Consider the following 17653-nt stretch of genomic DNA (forward strand, 5'->3'; position numbering starts at 1 on the left):
GTGCAGGCCAGTCCATTACAGAGATGTTATTGTCATGTAACCACTCCGCTACAGACTGTGCATTATGAACAGGTGCTCGATTGTGCTGATAGATGCAGTTGCCATCCCCAAATTGCTCTTCAACAGTGGGAAGCAAGAAGGAGCTTAAAACGTCCAGGTAGGCCTGTGCTGCGATAGTGAAACGCAAAACAACAAGGAGTGCAAACCCCTCCATGAAAAACATGACCACACAACACCACACCATAACATCACTGCCTCTGAATTTTACTGTTGACACTACACACGCTAGCAGATGATGTTCACTGTGGGCATTCGCCATACCCACACCCTGCCATCGGATCGCCACATTGTATACCATGATTTTTCACTCTACACAACGTTTTCCACTGTTTAACCATCCAATGTTTACGCTCCTTGCATCAAGCCAGGTGTCGTTTGGCATTTACCGGCGTGATGTGTGGCTTATGAGCAGCCGCTCAACCATGAAATCCAAGTTTTCCCACCTCCTGCCTAACTGTCACAGTACTTGTAGTGGATCCTGATGCAGTTTGGAATTCCTGTGAGAGGATCTGGATAGATATCTGCCTATTACACATTGCCACCCTCTTCAACTGTCGGCAGTCTTTATCAGTCAACAGACGAGATCAGCCTGCACACTGTTGTGCTGTACGTGCCCCTTCACATTTCCACTTCACTATCACATTGGAAACAGTGGACCTAGGGATGTTTAGGAGTGTGGAAATCAAGTGACACCCAATCACCTGATCACGTTTGGAGTTCCACGGAGTGCCCCATTCTGCTCTCTCACAATGTCTAATGACTACTGAGGTTGCTGATATGGAGTACCTGGTGGTAGGTGGCAGCACAGTGCACTTAATATGAAAAATGTATGGTTTTGGGGGTGTCCAGATGCTTTTGATCACATAGTGTATTTCCCCCATCTACATCATTGTACCATAGTTAATATGTTTCAGAGGAATAACCTCAGTCTTAAAGGCATTCCACAGTTAAGTTGACCTTGCCTATATGCCATTGCATAAATATAGCTCCAATACAGAAAAACAGGGGGGGGGGGGGGGGGAGAGGGGGGGGGGGAGAAAGAAAGAGAGAGAGAGAGACTACACACTCCTTTCCCCTTGATAGAGGAGCAAATGGCGTGTTATGTCCTATGATGCAAAGATGTGCTCTCCAAATTCAAAAGTAATGAGTCTTGTTATTTAAACATCATCGTTATAGGCATTTAAACCTGGCTTTATTACTGCAGTGTTCCAACTAAGTTCCAAAACTAAGTGTGATTGTTTGAAGATCTAAGTGAAGATGTCACAGTCCAGTGGTCACAGGCTGTTGAGAAGTGTGTGGTTACTGTTTCCTTCATTTCCTTAAACACAGTGTCAGAATTGGTTCTCATAAAGCACTGTATGTGCAGTACCATTGTCTTTAAGTTCCAACTTTTTCTGATGTGTGAATAGTATCTCAGAAATGGAGATACAATAATTTGGTGTTTCATCACACCACCAATCCAAGATATTAATGAGGAATGCAGGCTGACCAGCTGAAGTTGTACCAAAGATATTTTTAACCTCCCTATAAACTTGACCTTGCCCCCATATAACATGGCCTCGGTACTGTAAGTGAAGACTGCCTCACCTGGAATGTCAGCATTTTTCTCTGTTTTCTTAATTCGCATTTCAAAAAAATGTTTTTAGTTACACGAGGATTGGAACTTTAATAATGGCAACTATTTATTTACAGCTCGTACAAAATAGATAAGTGTTTCAAAGTTTTACTGACATTCCAAGTAGTCACCAGCATTGTGTACAACCCATTGCCAGTGATGTGGAAGTCGTAGAATACTCTTAGCAGTGCCAGTTGTGTTGACAGTTCGAGTGGCGTGGTCTATTGCCTGACGAATTTGTAGCAGTTCTGAAGCGAATGCTGTAAAGTGTTCCCTTCAGTTTAGAAATAGAGTTGAACTCACGAGGGCTTAAGTCAGGGGAGTGCAGTAGGTGGTATAGCACTTAGCAGCCCCATCAGTCATACAAATCAGTAACAACTTGCACTTTACATGCTTGAACATTGTCCTGCAAAATGATGTTAAAGTCCTGTAGAAAGTGTCATCACTTCTGTCTCTATGCTGTTCATTTTTGGAACACATCCTACGACCAGCTTAGAGGCAGAAGTAATGACACTTTCTGCAGGCTCTGACCATCATGTTGCAGGACAATGCTCAAGCACGTACAGTGCAAGCTGGCACTACTAAGAGTATCCTACGACTGGCAGTGGGTTATAAACAATGCTGAGGACTACTTTGAAGGTCAGTAAAACTTTGAAACACGTATCTGTTTTGTATGAGCTGTAAATAAATAGTTGCCACTACTAAAGTTCCAACCCTAGTATAAGAATCAAAATGAGACACACATGATGTTGTGGGTTACAGTCCAGAGACTGGTTTAACGAGATTCTACACGTTAGTTATACTTTGCAACCTTATTCATTGCTAAATAACTACTGCAACGTGCATCCATTTGAACTTGCTTACTGTAGTCAAGACTGGGCCCCCTGTAAAATGTATACCCCTCACACTTCCTCCATTACCAAACTGAAAATTCCTTGATGCCTCAGGATGTGTCCTATCTACTGATCTCTTATTTTAGCGAAGTTTCACCATAAATTTCTTTCTCGGTTAGATTCATTATCTCTTCATTAGTTATCTGATCTCCCCAGCTAATCTTCGGCACTGTTCTGTAGCATATTTCAAAAGCTTGTTTTCTTTTCTTGTCTGAGCTGTCTGCTGTCCACATTTCACTTCCGTACAAGGTTACATTCCATACAAATACCTTCAGAAAAATACTCCCCAACACTTAAATTTATAATTGATGTTAACCACTTTCTCTCCTTCAAAAATGTTTTCTTGCTATTGCCAATCTGAATTTGATATCTTTTCTACATTAAGCCATCAAAATTTATTATTTTTGCCCTAATAGTAATGCCTAGCTGCTACTTTTAATGTGTAATTGACAACTGCTTCTTCTAATTCACTCAGAATTGCTTGATTTAATCACACTACATCCATTACCCTTAATTCACTCTTGTTGATATTCATGTCATTACATCTTATGAAGAGAATCTCCATTCTGCTCAACTGATGTTAAAGGCCTTTGCTGTCTCTGACAGAATTACAGTGTCACCTGCAAACTACAACTTCCCGAATTTCTCCTTCATTTCCTTTACTGCTTGCTCAGTGTACAGATATTCATTGTACCTGCCAGAACCCTGACTCACTCCTTTCTCAACTATTGCCCCCTCCCCCCTCTGCCCCCCCTTCCTGTCTTCACATTCTGCATTCTGTACAAGTTGTAGAATACCAGAATGCCTATCACTCCCTGTGTTTTTGAGTCAACATTCTCAAAAGATTTCTCTAAATTTACAAATTTTGTAAATATAGACCTGTCTCTCTTCTACCTATCTTCTAAGATAACTTGCAGGGCCAATATTGCTTCACATGATTCTGCATTGCTCTAGAACCCAAACTGATCTTCTCCAAGGTTGGATTCTACCAGTTTTTGCAATCTTCTACAAATAATTTTAGTTAGCATTTAGTAGTGACTTATTAAGCTTTCTTTGGAATTAAAATTATTTCATTCTCCTCAAATACTGCAGTCTGGTATGTATTGCACCCCATGTGAAATAGATTTGTCACAGTTGGTTTCCTCAAGTAATGCCATCTATTCCAGGTGCCTTGTTTGCAACTTAGATCTTTCAGTGCTATGTCAAATTCTTCTCGCAGTATCATGCCTCATACCTCATCTTCATATACTTCCTCTTCCATTTTCATAATATTGTCTTAAAGTTTTTTAGTTCTGTATTCCATTTTGCTTGCTTCATTTGAAAACTCTCAACAACCTTTGTTTCTCTTAACTTATCAGGGTCCTGTCTTTTTGATTTTCTATTATGTATTATACATGCGAAAAGAAAAGAAAAATACACAGCACACCATCACTGAAGATGCTTTGTTGAAAAGAGAAAAATGTGTGTAGTGCACCACTCTCATAAATTTCAATTCACATTAGATGGGGGAAAAACAACTAAACAATAATTGTTATGTAAAAAGAGATCCATTATGTATAATAGACATTACATTTGAAAAGTAAAATAAATGCAACTGTCTGAAAAAATCTTTTCTTAGCCGTATGTACATACTTACATTAGTCACATACTCGTATATTGTGACATTAAAAAAATAAAAAAATGTTGTTCATAAACTGTTGACCTAAATCTCATGAAATTTTTGTGTTTCTGTTTAGGTATGAAGAAACGACATCTGCTGATTCCAGTACAACTATTATTGATGATGATTGTTTCTCTGTCAGTGTGTCTTCTGATACTTCACTGTAAGTGTTTGAACTGTTTAATGCTATATATTTTTAAAAAATCATACAAATTCAGAATGGCTCTATAAATAAAATGTAAAAAAGCATAGTATACCAATCTCCAGCATTCAGGGGGGTGAATTGGATCCACAACTTTATCTTCAATGAAAGAAATGGTTGGAATACCATTGCAAGTTGCATTAAGAAGTCTCCTTTATTTATTGATAGTGACTGGTTTTGAACTTGGGTCAGTTTTCAAACCTTTTGCATTCATAAGTGACTGAATATAGTTATATATGCATGCGTGGAACAACTGTAGCAAATAATTCAAATAGTAATAAATATACCGTCGCATACAGTAGACAAGTTGCAATGAACGGTGCGACAAGGTGTGCTAACCATTCCTTTCATGAAAATACTGTGTTATCAGGGGTTGTTTCTTTGGTGTTATAGTGTGGAAATAGTCTTCAGTTAGTTTTTGGTCCTTGCTTGCAGTATTATTCTTCACACTATTTATGTATATTTTGAGTTTGTGAACTACTCGACTTCAAGAACATACAAGTATATTGGGCAAAAAGTTAAAGACCCTACCTTTAGAGTTCTGTATATTGGCTGTTTTGAGAAATGTTGCACCTGGAAAATACTTGGTCATCATTCTGGAAATGCCTACCTCAAAATGATTTGTGCATCTCAGGAATGATGATGAAATCACTGGGTGCCATGCTAGGAAAATGTGGGAGATGAGGTAAAATTTGATACTCCAAAGGAGCTGCATGTGTGAGGCTGTGCTTTGTGCAGAATGAGCTGAAACATTGTCATGGAACAAACCCCTCCCCCGGCAGCTTCCCACAACGCTTCATCTTTCCATTATCCATAATGGCACATTTTATGACCTGTCAGAGGCATTTGACTGTGTAAATCAAATTATCCATTTTAGTAACTTAGAATATTACACTGTACAGAAAAGTCACAAAATGGTTCAAATTGCATCTCTCTGATGGGAAAGTAAATGTGTCAGTAGGAAAGAGTCCTGTGTTAAGCTATCAGTCTTCGTTGAACTGGGAATTAATTACATGTGGTATCTCAAAAATTTCCATCGGAGGGCCCTTACTTTTTCTTGCATATATTGATGAACTTCCGTCAATAACTTTTATGCCAAGTTTGTTTTGTTTTCAGATGATGCAGTCATTGCAATAATTTGCAAATTAGTAGTAGTAGTAGTAGTAGTAGTAGTAGTAGTAGTAGTGAGCTTTGAAAAGGCATTTCCAGAAGTACAGGGTGATCAAAAAGTCTGTATAAATTTGAAAACTGAATAAATCAAGGAATAATGTAGATAGAGAGGTACAAATTGACACACATGCTTGGAATGACATGAGGTTTTATTAGAACCAAAAAAATACAAAAGTTCAAAAAATGTCCGAAAGATGCCGCTTCATCTGATCAGAATAGTAATAATTAGCATAGCAAAGTAAGACAAAGCAAAGATGATGTTCTTTACGGAAAATGCTCAATATGTCCACCATCATTCCTCAGCAATAGCTGTAGTCGAGGCATAATGTTGTGCACAGCACTGTAAAGCATGTCCGGAGTTAGGGTGAGGCATTGGCATCGGATGTTGTCTTTCAGCATCCCTAGAGATGTCAGTCGATCACGATACACTTGCGATTTCAGGTAATCCCAAAGCCAATAATCACACGGACTGAGGTCTGGGGACCTGGGAGGCCAAGCATGACAAAAGTGGCAGCTGAGCACACGATCATCACCAAACGGCGCGCGCAAGAGATCTTTCACGCGTCTACCCCCCCCCCCCCCCCCCCCCCCCCCCCGTAATAAAACCCCATGTCATTCTAAGCATGTGTGTCAATTTTTACCCCTCTATCTACATTATTCCATGGTTTATTAAGTTTTCAAATTTATACTGACTTTTTGATCACCCGGTATGTGTGTCTGTATCAACATCTCACAAAAACAGATGGATAACAGCGGGTATTAAGAAGTCCTCCCAAACACTTAAACACCTCAATTCCATGAAAAAGATTCGCAATGATCCAAAATTCTTAAATTTCTATCATAGATACAAAAAGATCTATAGGAAGGTGCTGATTGTTGCAAAAAAGTCATTTAATGACAAAATAATATATAATGCAGAGAATAAAAGCAAAGCAGTCTGGGATGTTATAAAAAAGGAAATCTGGATAGGCAAATACACACAGAATAACACATTGCTAAGGGAGGGAGAAAAGGTAATAAATGATCCACAACACTTCGCAAACTATGTAAATGAGCATTTTTCAAGTATTGCAGAGAAGTTACAACAAAAATTCCCCAAAACAAATGTAACACCTGTAAATAACGTTGCACTTAATACAATGATGTTACTTCCAACCACAGAGAATGAAGTCAATAAAACTGTTCAAAAACTAAAAAATAAAAAGCTAGTAGGCTTAGATGAAGTACCAATGTGTGAAATGAAACAATGCAGAGGGATTATACAAGACCCCTTAACAAATATAATACATGAATTCTTCACATCGGGGACATTTCCAGAGCAATTAAAACAGGCCAGAGTTGTACCTTTGCTTAAGAAAGGTAATGCAGAAGACATAGAAAATTACCGGCCCATTTCCCTGCTGTCAGCATTCTCAAAAATAATAGAAGCAATTATGAAAGACAGATTAATGAATTACCTGAATAAATACAATCATTTAAGCAACTCACAGTTTGGTTTCCGAAGTAGCAAAAAATACAGAGTCAGCAGTAGTAGAATTCACAAAAGTTGTACTTGATGCTCTTGATAAAGATGAGTGTGTCAGGCATATTTTTGAATCTTTATAAGGCCTTTGATACAGTCAACCACAAGAATCTATTAAATAAATTAGAAGCATTAGGAATTAGAGGGGTAGCTAATGACTGGTTTCGATCATACCTAACAGATAGGGTACAAAGAGCGGAGATAACACACACTTCAAATATATCTAAACACTTAGTAACACACTTATCAGAATCCAAAGACATTAATATAGGGGTTCCGCAAGGTAGCATATTAGGACCAATACTGTACCTGATATACATAATTGACTTTCCCAGTAGTGTTACTCATGGTGAAAAAATTCCCTTCACTGATGACAGCAGTATTATAGTCACTGAGAAAACAAGAGAACTCCTTGCCGAGAAAGCAAATGAAACTTTCAAAGAAGTTTATGATTGGTCAATAAGCAATAAAGTGACATTGAACATGAAGAAAACTAATGCCATGAATTTCAGTTTGAAGAGGAAAAATAACGATGTTAAATTAAATGTAGATGGCACCTCTATAGACTGTGTAACAAATGCAAAATTTCTAGGAATGAATATTGATTCTCAATTGAAGTGGTGTGAACACACAAAGGTACTTGCAAACAGAATGTCATCAGCATGTTATGCCCTTGGATCCTATAGTCAGTGTGTAACATGCAGTGTCTTTTAGTTACATATTATCTATATGTACACTCAATTCTTAGTTATGGCATTCTTTTTTGGGGAACAAACACACAAAATCCGAACACAATTTTCAAACTCCAGAAAAGAGCCATAAGAATAATAACCAAAAATACTAGTCGAGCTTATTGTAAAGATATGTTCAAAACACTGGGGATTTTAACTGCTCTGTGTGAATACATTTACCAGTCAGTTGTACGCATCAAAAATAACATTGGTAATTACTGCACAAAGAGCACTGTCTATAACCATGCTACAAGAGATGTACTCAACTTACATTTACCAAGGAATAAAACTGTACAATAAATTACCAAAAGAGATTAAAGAAATTCCAAAAATACACTTATTTAAAAAGGCAGTTAAAAAGTACATGTTATGCAATCCATTTTATACATTGAAGGATTACTTAGATAAAACAGAGTAGGGGTTTGATAAAAAAATGTTAAAACATCCAACATTCCACATAACACCTTCACTTTGTTTTTTTCCTTCATTTTTCCTTTCTATGAATAGCACAATACTAACACCTCTTCCTCTTTCTGAGCTCAACATCTCACTCATTATGAAGGAATTCTAACTCAGTTTTTCAGGATAGCAAATGGGAAGTTGCGGTACAGAAAATGGCCCAGAGATCACCAGTGTGTGTGTGTGTGTGTGTGTGTGTGTGTGTGTGTGTGTGTGTGCAGTGACTGATGGTGAGATATTAGTGAACAGTGTGGCATTACGTTATTAAATAAGTTATTTGTAAAAAAAAAAGTATTGTATACCAGGAGTAAATCTAATGATTGTCTCTAACTAGAAGCCTGTAAATATATATATATGTATACAAATTAGCTTATTTTAAATTGGTCTAAACTTGTAAATAATTTGACATGTCCTACATCCTTGTAAAAAGAGATCTACAGATGAATAAAGCTGCTGCTGCTGCTGATACTACTACTACTACTACTACTACTACTACTAAATTAAGAATAGTTTTGGAGAGATTGAAATTTTCATAGGCGTTAATAAATGGCTACTAGACAATTCTTTGTCACTAAACTTTGAAAAGACATGCAGTTCAGAAGTCAGAGATTTCCTCCCAGTATATGTCTAAAATATCTCACACCCAATTTCACTTACAATCTGTAGAAAAAACACTAGCAGTTCTTTTTTAAATATGTATTGTGTGTACTTTGGTTACAATGGGTTCCACACCCTTGGAGGATCTGTTCACTAAGAATCCTTGGAAGAAAACATACATATAACCTAATCTTTACAAGACACACTAGTCACTGATATTCAACCCAAAGGTAGGTAATGACTGCTATTAATCACTTCTGTGAAAAAAACTAATGGGACTGAGATTGTATGGAGCCCAGACATTCAGTTATTGAGTGGCATCATTTACATTTAGGATCATGGTGAAAATTTACATTTCAAACCACGTAGAAGATTTACATTATATTACTTTCAATTCCTTTCAACTACAGAAATTAGATTAAGAAGGCAAACATCTCAAGACTTGATTCTGATTGAAACTTGGAGATGATTGACAGGTCCTCTCCAATACTTTTGTCACATTCAGAGTTGGATTTAGCGAATTTTACAAGTTTTAATGATTTTATCTTCTTGTCTACAAAATGTAACTATGCAAACATTTTTGGATTAAAAGGGATCACTCACCAAAAAGCAGAAGTGTTGTGTCAATGATAGCACATATGAAAGAAAGAAATCTGCTAGCTTTTGGACTAATTCTTTTTTGAGATAGAGAAGGAAACACACACGCACACACACACACCCACACACACACACACACACACACACACACACACACACACACACACACACACACACACAGAGCCAGCTGGACAAACAATACCATGCTGCATTTCCGCAGGTGGAGTAGGTTGTGCTGGGGATAATATCGGGTGGGGTGGGTTGAGAGAGAGGGGGGGGGGGCGGAGGTGGAATGCAAGGAGGGGATTTTGGGGTGGGTGGCTAGTGTCTCGGATGGAGGCAGCTGGTTTGCCAGCTACAAAGACGGAAGGCAGGGGTGGGAGATAGGCGGGTTACGAATGTGATGCACAATTGTCGGAGCCAGTAGGGAGCGGTGCACACTGAAGGCCATGTGGGAAGCTGAATTGGGGAAAGGTTACAGGACAGAGGAAGGGGAACCTGGGGGACAGCGGGTTACCGGGCATGGAGGACAGGATGATTACGGAAGCAGAGTGTGTGTCATAAGGATAACTCCCATATAAGTATTCAGAGAAACTGGTGATCGAGACATGGATCCAAATGGCCTAGGTTGTGAAGCAGTATTGAAATTGAGCATGTTGTGCTCAGCTGCATGTTGTGCCACTGTTGTAGTTGTCATACTGACATAAAAGACTGTGCAGTGTTCACAGCAAGGTTGGTATGTGACAAGGCTGCTTTCACTAGTGGGAACAATCTATCCTCAGTCTCAAGGTGTGCTGTGCACCAATGAGGTGTGTGGCTGTTGAGGTAGAGTAGTCATTAGTGGGTAAATTCTGGGGCAACTGCCACACCTCAGTTGTAAAAGGCTTACTGAGGCAAGTGGGGCTTTGTTTGGTAGGTCCCTTAGTTCCCTAGCTGCTTGTGGAACCGAGCTGGAACCCTGGAACTCAGACATATCAACTCCTAGCCTGATGTGTGTACCATCTGAGAATACTTGCGGCCACTCACCCAAACAAATGAGGGAAGCTAGTTATCCATATAACCAAGTTTTGTTTAGTAACTGAGCTCAAGGAGTCATAAATCAGAATGTGTGTGAACTTATCAAGAGGAAAGTGGTAACATTTTGAAAAGTGTCCCCCTTCTATATTCATAAAGGTGTAGAAGGGTTTGCTGGTACCTCAAAGTCTATGAAGCAGTAACAAAATGGTTCCTTACTGGTCAAGACTTAAGAGGACAAAGCAATTGGAACTACTTAGTAAGTCATAAAAATTGGGTGACTATGATGTAATTGTTGTGTTGCATTACTTCCTTAACTCCAGCAAGGGTGTTGTCACATGCTGTGATATTATGGATGATGACATTGCAGAGCTTCAACAAGAATGGGAATCCTAGGGTTTATTGAATGTGGAGCAAAGGTTGTGAAGGAATAGTGGAGAAATTGAGAAGGCTGCCACCTTCATTGTGACCTTAAATTCTTCATTGCTGCCTGAACAAATCATGGTAGGTTTCGGACACGTACCTAGCCCTATGTACCGCTACAAATGCCAGGGTTTTGGTCATTTAACGCAGAGTTGTGGAGGTAAAGCAACCTGCAGGAAATGTGGAAAGGCAGTCCATGAAGTCAGGGAGCCACACACTGTGGAGCCAAGAATGCCCTGTTTTTGCTGAGGAATGCAAAATCCGGGAACAAAAGTGACCGAGCAGATCCCTTAAGAGAAGCCAAACAGGAATACAAGGTAACGAAACCACCTTTCCTTGCCACTTCTTATGCTTCCATACTGCAAAAACGTGTTCCCAAGGTGAACACACATGGTGTCTGGCATACCACTATTCACCAACAGCACCTGTGCTTACACCTGTACTTGCAAAAGCAAAAACTTTAATGCACGTAGTGCACTGTGGGTTTCTAACACCATATGCCCCAAGGATTGAACACTTGAGGATCTGACACGCACAACAGACTTCACATTGGTGAATGTGCGTCAAGCTACACATTTTAGCACTGCTACTGGATTCATTTATGGCCATAGGCATCTCCTCCTGCATGCCTGCCCTTACAAACACTGCTCAGTTGGGACTGAATGATGGCCTTAATGGTAGTGACTAGTACACTATCTGGATCCATCTGCCAATGGAGCAGATCCCGAAAGGAAGCCATAGACAGAGCTGTTCAGAAAGGCTAAATGGATGCTTTACAGGCAGTTAGCTATATTCAAGCAGTGTGATGGCATCCAGGACTGGGTGGATCACATTACAGTTGTGATTCACCGTGCCACTAATGCAGCCATCCCAAAGTCAGCAGGAGCACCTAGGGGGCAGTGTGTCCCTTGGTGGAATGATGATTGCCGTTCTGCAATCAGGAACAGGAGGGCTACTGTGCACAGATTCAGTCAGTGCTCCACAGATGTGAATCTTGCAACTTTTCAAATGAAGTGGGCAAAGGTGAAGAGAATAATGCAGGAGACTAAGCAAAGGTCTTTTCAAAAGTTCTGAACTCCATTAAAATGTTCGCATCTACAAGTAAAGTATGGGAAGCCATCAGGAGGACCTCAAGGTGCAACTCATGACTACCAGTAACAGCTGTACAAGAGCATGGGTCTCTCCTAACATCACTGAGTGCCATTTTGAAGACAATGGCTGTATTTTATAAGTCCCTTATGGCCGAATCTAGCTGGGATTCAGCTTTCCGTTAATATTGGGAGAGACAGGAGAAGGCTGATTTTGATTACCATTCCTCTAACACTGAGGAATACAACCTGCCTTTTTGTCTGTGGGAAATGGATTCTGCATTGACAGTAGCTCGTGATGCTATACCCAGACTCAACCTGATAACTTACAGCATATTGAAACAGTTGTATCCATGGTCGAAACAGGTCCTCCTTCAGCTTTTGGATGAAATTTGGATGACGGAGACTTTGCCAACTTATGGAAAGAATCTATTTTAACCTAAATTTGAAAACTAGGGAAGGATCAGATGAACCCCAGTAGTTATCGTAACATTAGCCTGACAAGCTGCATATGAAAGGCAGTGGAGTGTGTGGTCAAGCATCTAGTGAGGGTTCAGGAGGTATCACATCTCACTCAATAACCTGACTTTGCTCAAAGCAGCAATTTAATATGGTTTCCTCCATAAGCAACACCTTATTGATGTCTTCTGTGATTTGGAAACGGCCTATGATACTACCTGGTGGTGTAATACTTTGTTGCAGCCCTATCAGTGGAGGTTCCATAGATGTCTACCCACCTTCACACAGTCCTTTGTCTTGGACATTTTAGATACAAGGTTGAGAATGTCTTGCATGACCACTTTTAAACAGAAGAATGGTGTCTCTCAAGGGAGTGTTTTAAGTGTCATAGCATTTGCCATTGCAATAAATATGGGGCAATGCAGCATCCAATACCATGTTCTTTGTATGCAGATGACTTCTCCATCTTCTGCGAGTCCTCCATCCTTGCAAAGGTCACTCAGCAGTTGGCATTTGTGGGTCAGGCAAGTGGAGGAATGGTCTTATACCATTTTTAAATTCTCTTTGGAGAATTTTAAAACGGGGGGGGGGGGGGGGGGGGGGATGCAGTTCTCACTTTTAAGGAAAAGGTGAAGTATCTGGCCCTCACTTTTGACTAGAAGCTAACATGGCTGCCACACTTTAAAGAACTGAAACTGAGATATCTCAAGGCCTTAAACATCCTTAAACACAAATGTCATAGGTCTTGGAGAGCCAACAGGCCACATCTGCTCCAACTTTATAAGTTCTCCGTGAAACCCCAACTTCAATACAGATGCCGGTTTTATGGATCAGGAAAGCCTTCATGCCTCAAAATGCTTGATGCTGTTCACCATGAGGTTAGTGGGCTGTCAGTAGGAGCTCATAACATGAGTCCAGTTGCTAGCCTGTGTGCAGAGGCTGGTGAACCTGTGCTGTCTATTCGACGTCTTCTCTTCATGGTACCCCAACCATATGGAGCTTTGTCCATTCCCAGATCACTAGCATCCAGCTTTGTTGCACAGCTGCCACTTGAATGGCTATTCAGTCGTCTTACACAGGCAATGAGGCCAAAATCTGTGTGAGAGAGAGCCTCAAATTAACATATGTGAGGAGCATTAAGGCCCAACCCCAGGGTTGGAGTAGGGCATCCCCCTGGCTATTAAAGAGACTTTTAGAGTTAACTGCTTACAGGAAGAATTTTACCCCAGAATATATTTTTAAAATTAAATTTAATTAGATTTTACATCAGCATCCAGATTTTATTAGCGTTTACATAAATGTGTGTAAGCAGGGAGATCTTTTCGGCTGCTCTGTCATGTTCCCCAACATTGTCCTCGGAGCAGTTTTCACTTTATTACACAGAACTGTTTGCAATCCTGAGGGCACTGGAGCTGTTGAGATGGCACCATGACAAGAAATTCCTCATATGCTCAGATTTACAAAGTGCCCTTCTTGCTATTAGTCAGATATAGCCAACAGATTGGGGGATGTAAGAAGTACAGGACACACTCCTTCTCTTGCAAAGCAGGATGACAAAATACTTTTCTACTGGATTCCAGGGCACATAGGGATTCAGGGAAACGAACTTGCTGATACGGCTGCCAGCTGGGCTTTCTCCCTTCCACCTCCTGCTCACTGTTCAGTCCCCCTGCTGGCTATCACCTCATTTTTGTGCCTAAGAAGACCATGTGTTTGTGGGAGGCTCAGTGGCTAGAAGTGAGGAATAATGAATTATGTTCCGTAAAACCTCCAGTACGACTGTGGCTTACTTCCATCCAATCACAATTAATTTAAGAAGTAGCCCTAATGCAGCTTAGAGTGGGACATTGTCCATTTATACATGGCATTCATTTATGTCATGAGGAGACCCCAGAGTGTCACAGGTGTGGGACACAGCTGTGAATACAATATGTTTTAACTGAATGTCGGGATTTATTTGGGTTTCCCATAGGCTGCCCTCTATTTTAACTGATAATGAGACAAGCGTGGTTTGTGTTTTAAGCTTTTGTGTGATGTCCAGAATTCTTCACAAAATATTGGATGATAGATTGTAATATGTCATAGAGTGGCTTGGTCACCCATTATTTCTAAGTAGTTATCCCACCTGTCATCTATCCCCTTTTGAACTGTGCCTGTACTGCTATTTTATTCTTGATTTTATGATGGTTTTTCTGATGCTGCTGCCAAGGCTCCTACTGGTGTACCCTGCATGGTGGATCCACCCTCACAGCAGGGTGAATGATTGGTCGTTAATGCGATTGTGTCACTCAAGGCAGAGGGTCAACGTGGAGGCTGACCATCTGACATCACCTATTCACTCTTCAGCAAGATCCAAGCTGACACACATGGGCATAGGGTATCTAGTCATCGGGAGCTCCAGTGTTTAGTGCATTAGGAAGCCCCTGAGGAAGATAGTGTTCATAGCTGGAAAGAAGGCCAATGTGCACTTGGTGCATCTGCCGGAGATCTTCATCAGAGGTGTAAAGGTGGCCTTGCCTGTGACTATGACGTGTGCATTGTGCAGTCCTCTGCAAGTTGTGGCTCACATCAGTACCAAAAACACCTGTCACGTGCATTCTGAGACCATCCTTAGTTCACAAAGGCTGCTGGCAGAGGTGGTGAAGGCTGCTGGCCTCATGCGCTAGGTGCAAGCAGAGTTTTTTGGTTAGTCAGTAGTTTGAGGTATTCAAATGAACTCGTCAGTCGATATGCGGAAATGGAAGTTAGACCGCATTCACAGTAAAGATACTTATTGCCAAAATTTTATCAGTAACATGTCGAAGTATTTGTAACAAAGTTCCCAAATTTACAGCCCTCTGGAAAAGCTCTCATGCTCAAATTATTATTGGGATCGAGAGCTGGCCGAAACCTGAAATAGAAAGCTCTAAGAGATTTAGCAAATCATGGAACATATATTGGAAAGACAGATTAGACGCCATACGAGGGGGAGTATTCATTACAGTTGACAGAAGTATTGTCTCTAGTGAAGTCGAAGTTGAGTGTGACTGTGATGTTAATTGGTTGCGTATAACAAGTCTAGAGGAAATCATGTTAATTTTCGGGTGTTTTTACTGGCCACCTGATTCCGCTGTGACAGTTCTAGAGTCATTGAAAGAAAGTCTACAGTCAGTATTGCGTAAATACCCAGATCATGCAATAGTAGTTGGAGGTGACTTTACCTACCGAGTACAGACAGAGATGTCTGTGAATTCATTGCGGGGACTACATTCATTCAGTCAGTCTTCTAAAGCACTTTTAAACACATTTTCTGTAAACTTTCTTGAGCAGCTAGTTAGGCCACCCACACACAATGGAAATATCTTAGGTGTTGTAGCTATAAACAGCATAGACCTTATTGGCAGCATCAGTATATAGTCAGGAATTAGTGATCATGGTGTCATTATAGCAACTGCAAGAACCCCTGTTAATGGCTCAGTCATCCGAGAACCACATCTACTCCCTCCACAAGGTACTGTTACTTTGCAGTCCAACACCTAGAAGAGCATTCCAGACATCACCTCCACAAATTGTCAAACCTGGTGACATCCTTCTCTCGCCTTGGGGCACCACTATCCATCAGCACCCATCCTAATCACAGTGAACCTTTTCCTCAACCCCCCCATAATATACAGACCCTGTGTAGCTGACAGTTTCAATTTAGCACATCCTCAAAAACTTACTCCTAACACCCCACAAAACCCAGAACTCAAAACATTGGTGCTAACCTTTCCACCATAAACCTCAGTCCCACAGAAGTTTGTCTTATCCAGAGGCCTCGCCTTCAGACCCACACCTAATTTCAACCATGCTGGACCCTTCAAAGACCTGCTCTTCTTCTCCGTATTCCTGTAGTGGAAACACTTCAATGCTAAAAGTCCCTCCAACCAAAGCTAACCTAGTCCCAACACTGAACCTTGCCACTCCCAGTTCACATCATCATCCAACAGCGTTCTTTCCACCTCCCACCTAATCACCCCCTGGTCACCTCTCAGGATTTTCTTACCTGCATCTTGGCCTTACCATCCTACCCCAGGTCCTTTCCTAACAACACTAGCCTTTCAGCAGAAGAAAGGACAGCCATTGTTGTTTGTTGTGGTCTTCAGTCCTGAGACTGGTTTGATGCAGCTCTCCATGCTACTCTATCCTGTGCAAGCTTTTTCATCTCCCAGTACCTACTGCAACCTACATCCTTCTGAATCTGCTTAGTGTATTCATCTCTTGGTCTCCCTCTACGATTTTTACCCTCCACGCTGCCCTCCAATACTAAATTGGTGATCCCTTGATGCCTCAGAACATGTCCTACCAACCGATCCCTTCTTCTGGTCAAGTTGTGCCACAAACTTCTCTTCTCCCCAATCCTATTCAATACTTCCTCATTAGTTATGTGATCTACCCATCTAATCTTCAGCATTCTTCTGTAGCACCACATTTCGAAAGCTTCTATTCTCTTCTTGTCCAAACTATTTATCGTCCATGTTTCACTGCCATACATGGCTACACTCCATACAAATACTTTCAGAAATGACTTCCTGACACTTAAATCTATACTCGATGTTAACAAATTTCTCTTCTTCAGAAACGCTTTCCTTGCCATTGCCAGTCTATATTTTATATTCTCTCTACTTCGACCATCATCAGTTATTTTGCTCCCCAAATAGCAAAACTCCTTTACTACTTTAAGTGTCTCATTTCCTAATCTAATTCCTTCAGCATCACCCGACTTAATTAGACTACATTCCATTATCCTTGTTTTGCTTTTGTTGATGTTCATCTTATATCCTCCTTTCAAGAGACTGTCCATTCCATTCAACTGCTCTTCCAAATCCTTTGCTGTCTCTGACAGAATTACAATGTCATCGGCGAACCTCAAAGTTTTTATTTCTTCTCCATGAATTTTAATACCTACTCCGAATTTTTCTTTTGTTTCCTTTACTGCTTGCTCAATATACAGATTGAACAACATCGGGGAGAGGCTACAACCCTGTCTTACTCCCTTCCCAACCGCTGCTTCCCTTTCATGCCCCTCGACTCTTATAACTGCCATCTGGTTTCTGTACAAATTGTAAATAGCCTTTCGCTCCCTGTATTTTGCCCCTGCCACCTTTAGAATTTGAAAGAGAGTATTCCAGTCAACATTGTCAA

General features: G+C 40.5%; 1 protein-coding gene across 1 annotated transcript in view; it reads left to right on the forward strand.

Annotated features, from left to right (window-relative positions):
• The window catches only part of LOC124721883 (myotubularin-related protein 14), a 148374-nt gene that overhangs the window by 115316 nt on the left and 15405 nt on the right, over positions 1–17653 (forward strand). The window contains exon 9 of the mRNA XM_047247033.1: positions 4305–4391. Within this exon, the coding sequence (XP_047102989.1) occupies positions 4305–4391 (87 nt within the window). The remainder of the gene's footprint in view (positions 1–4304; positions 4392–17653) is intronic.

Source organism: Schistocerca piceifrons, chromosome X, assembly GCF_021461385.2.
Source record: "Schistocerca piceifrons isolate TAMUIC-IGC-003096 chromosome X, iqSchPice1.1, whole genome shotgun sequence".
Lineage (NCBI taxonomy): Eukaryota > Metazoa > Arthropoda > Insecta > Orthoptera > Acrididae > Schistocerca > Schistocerca piceifrons.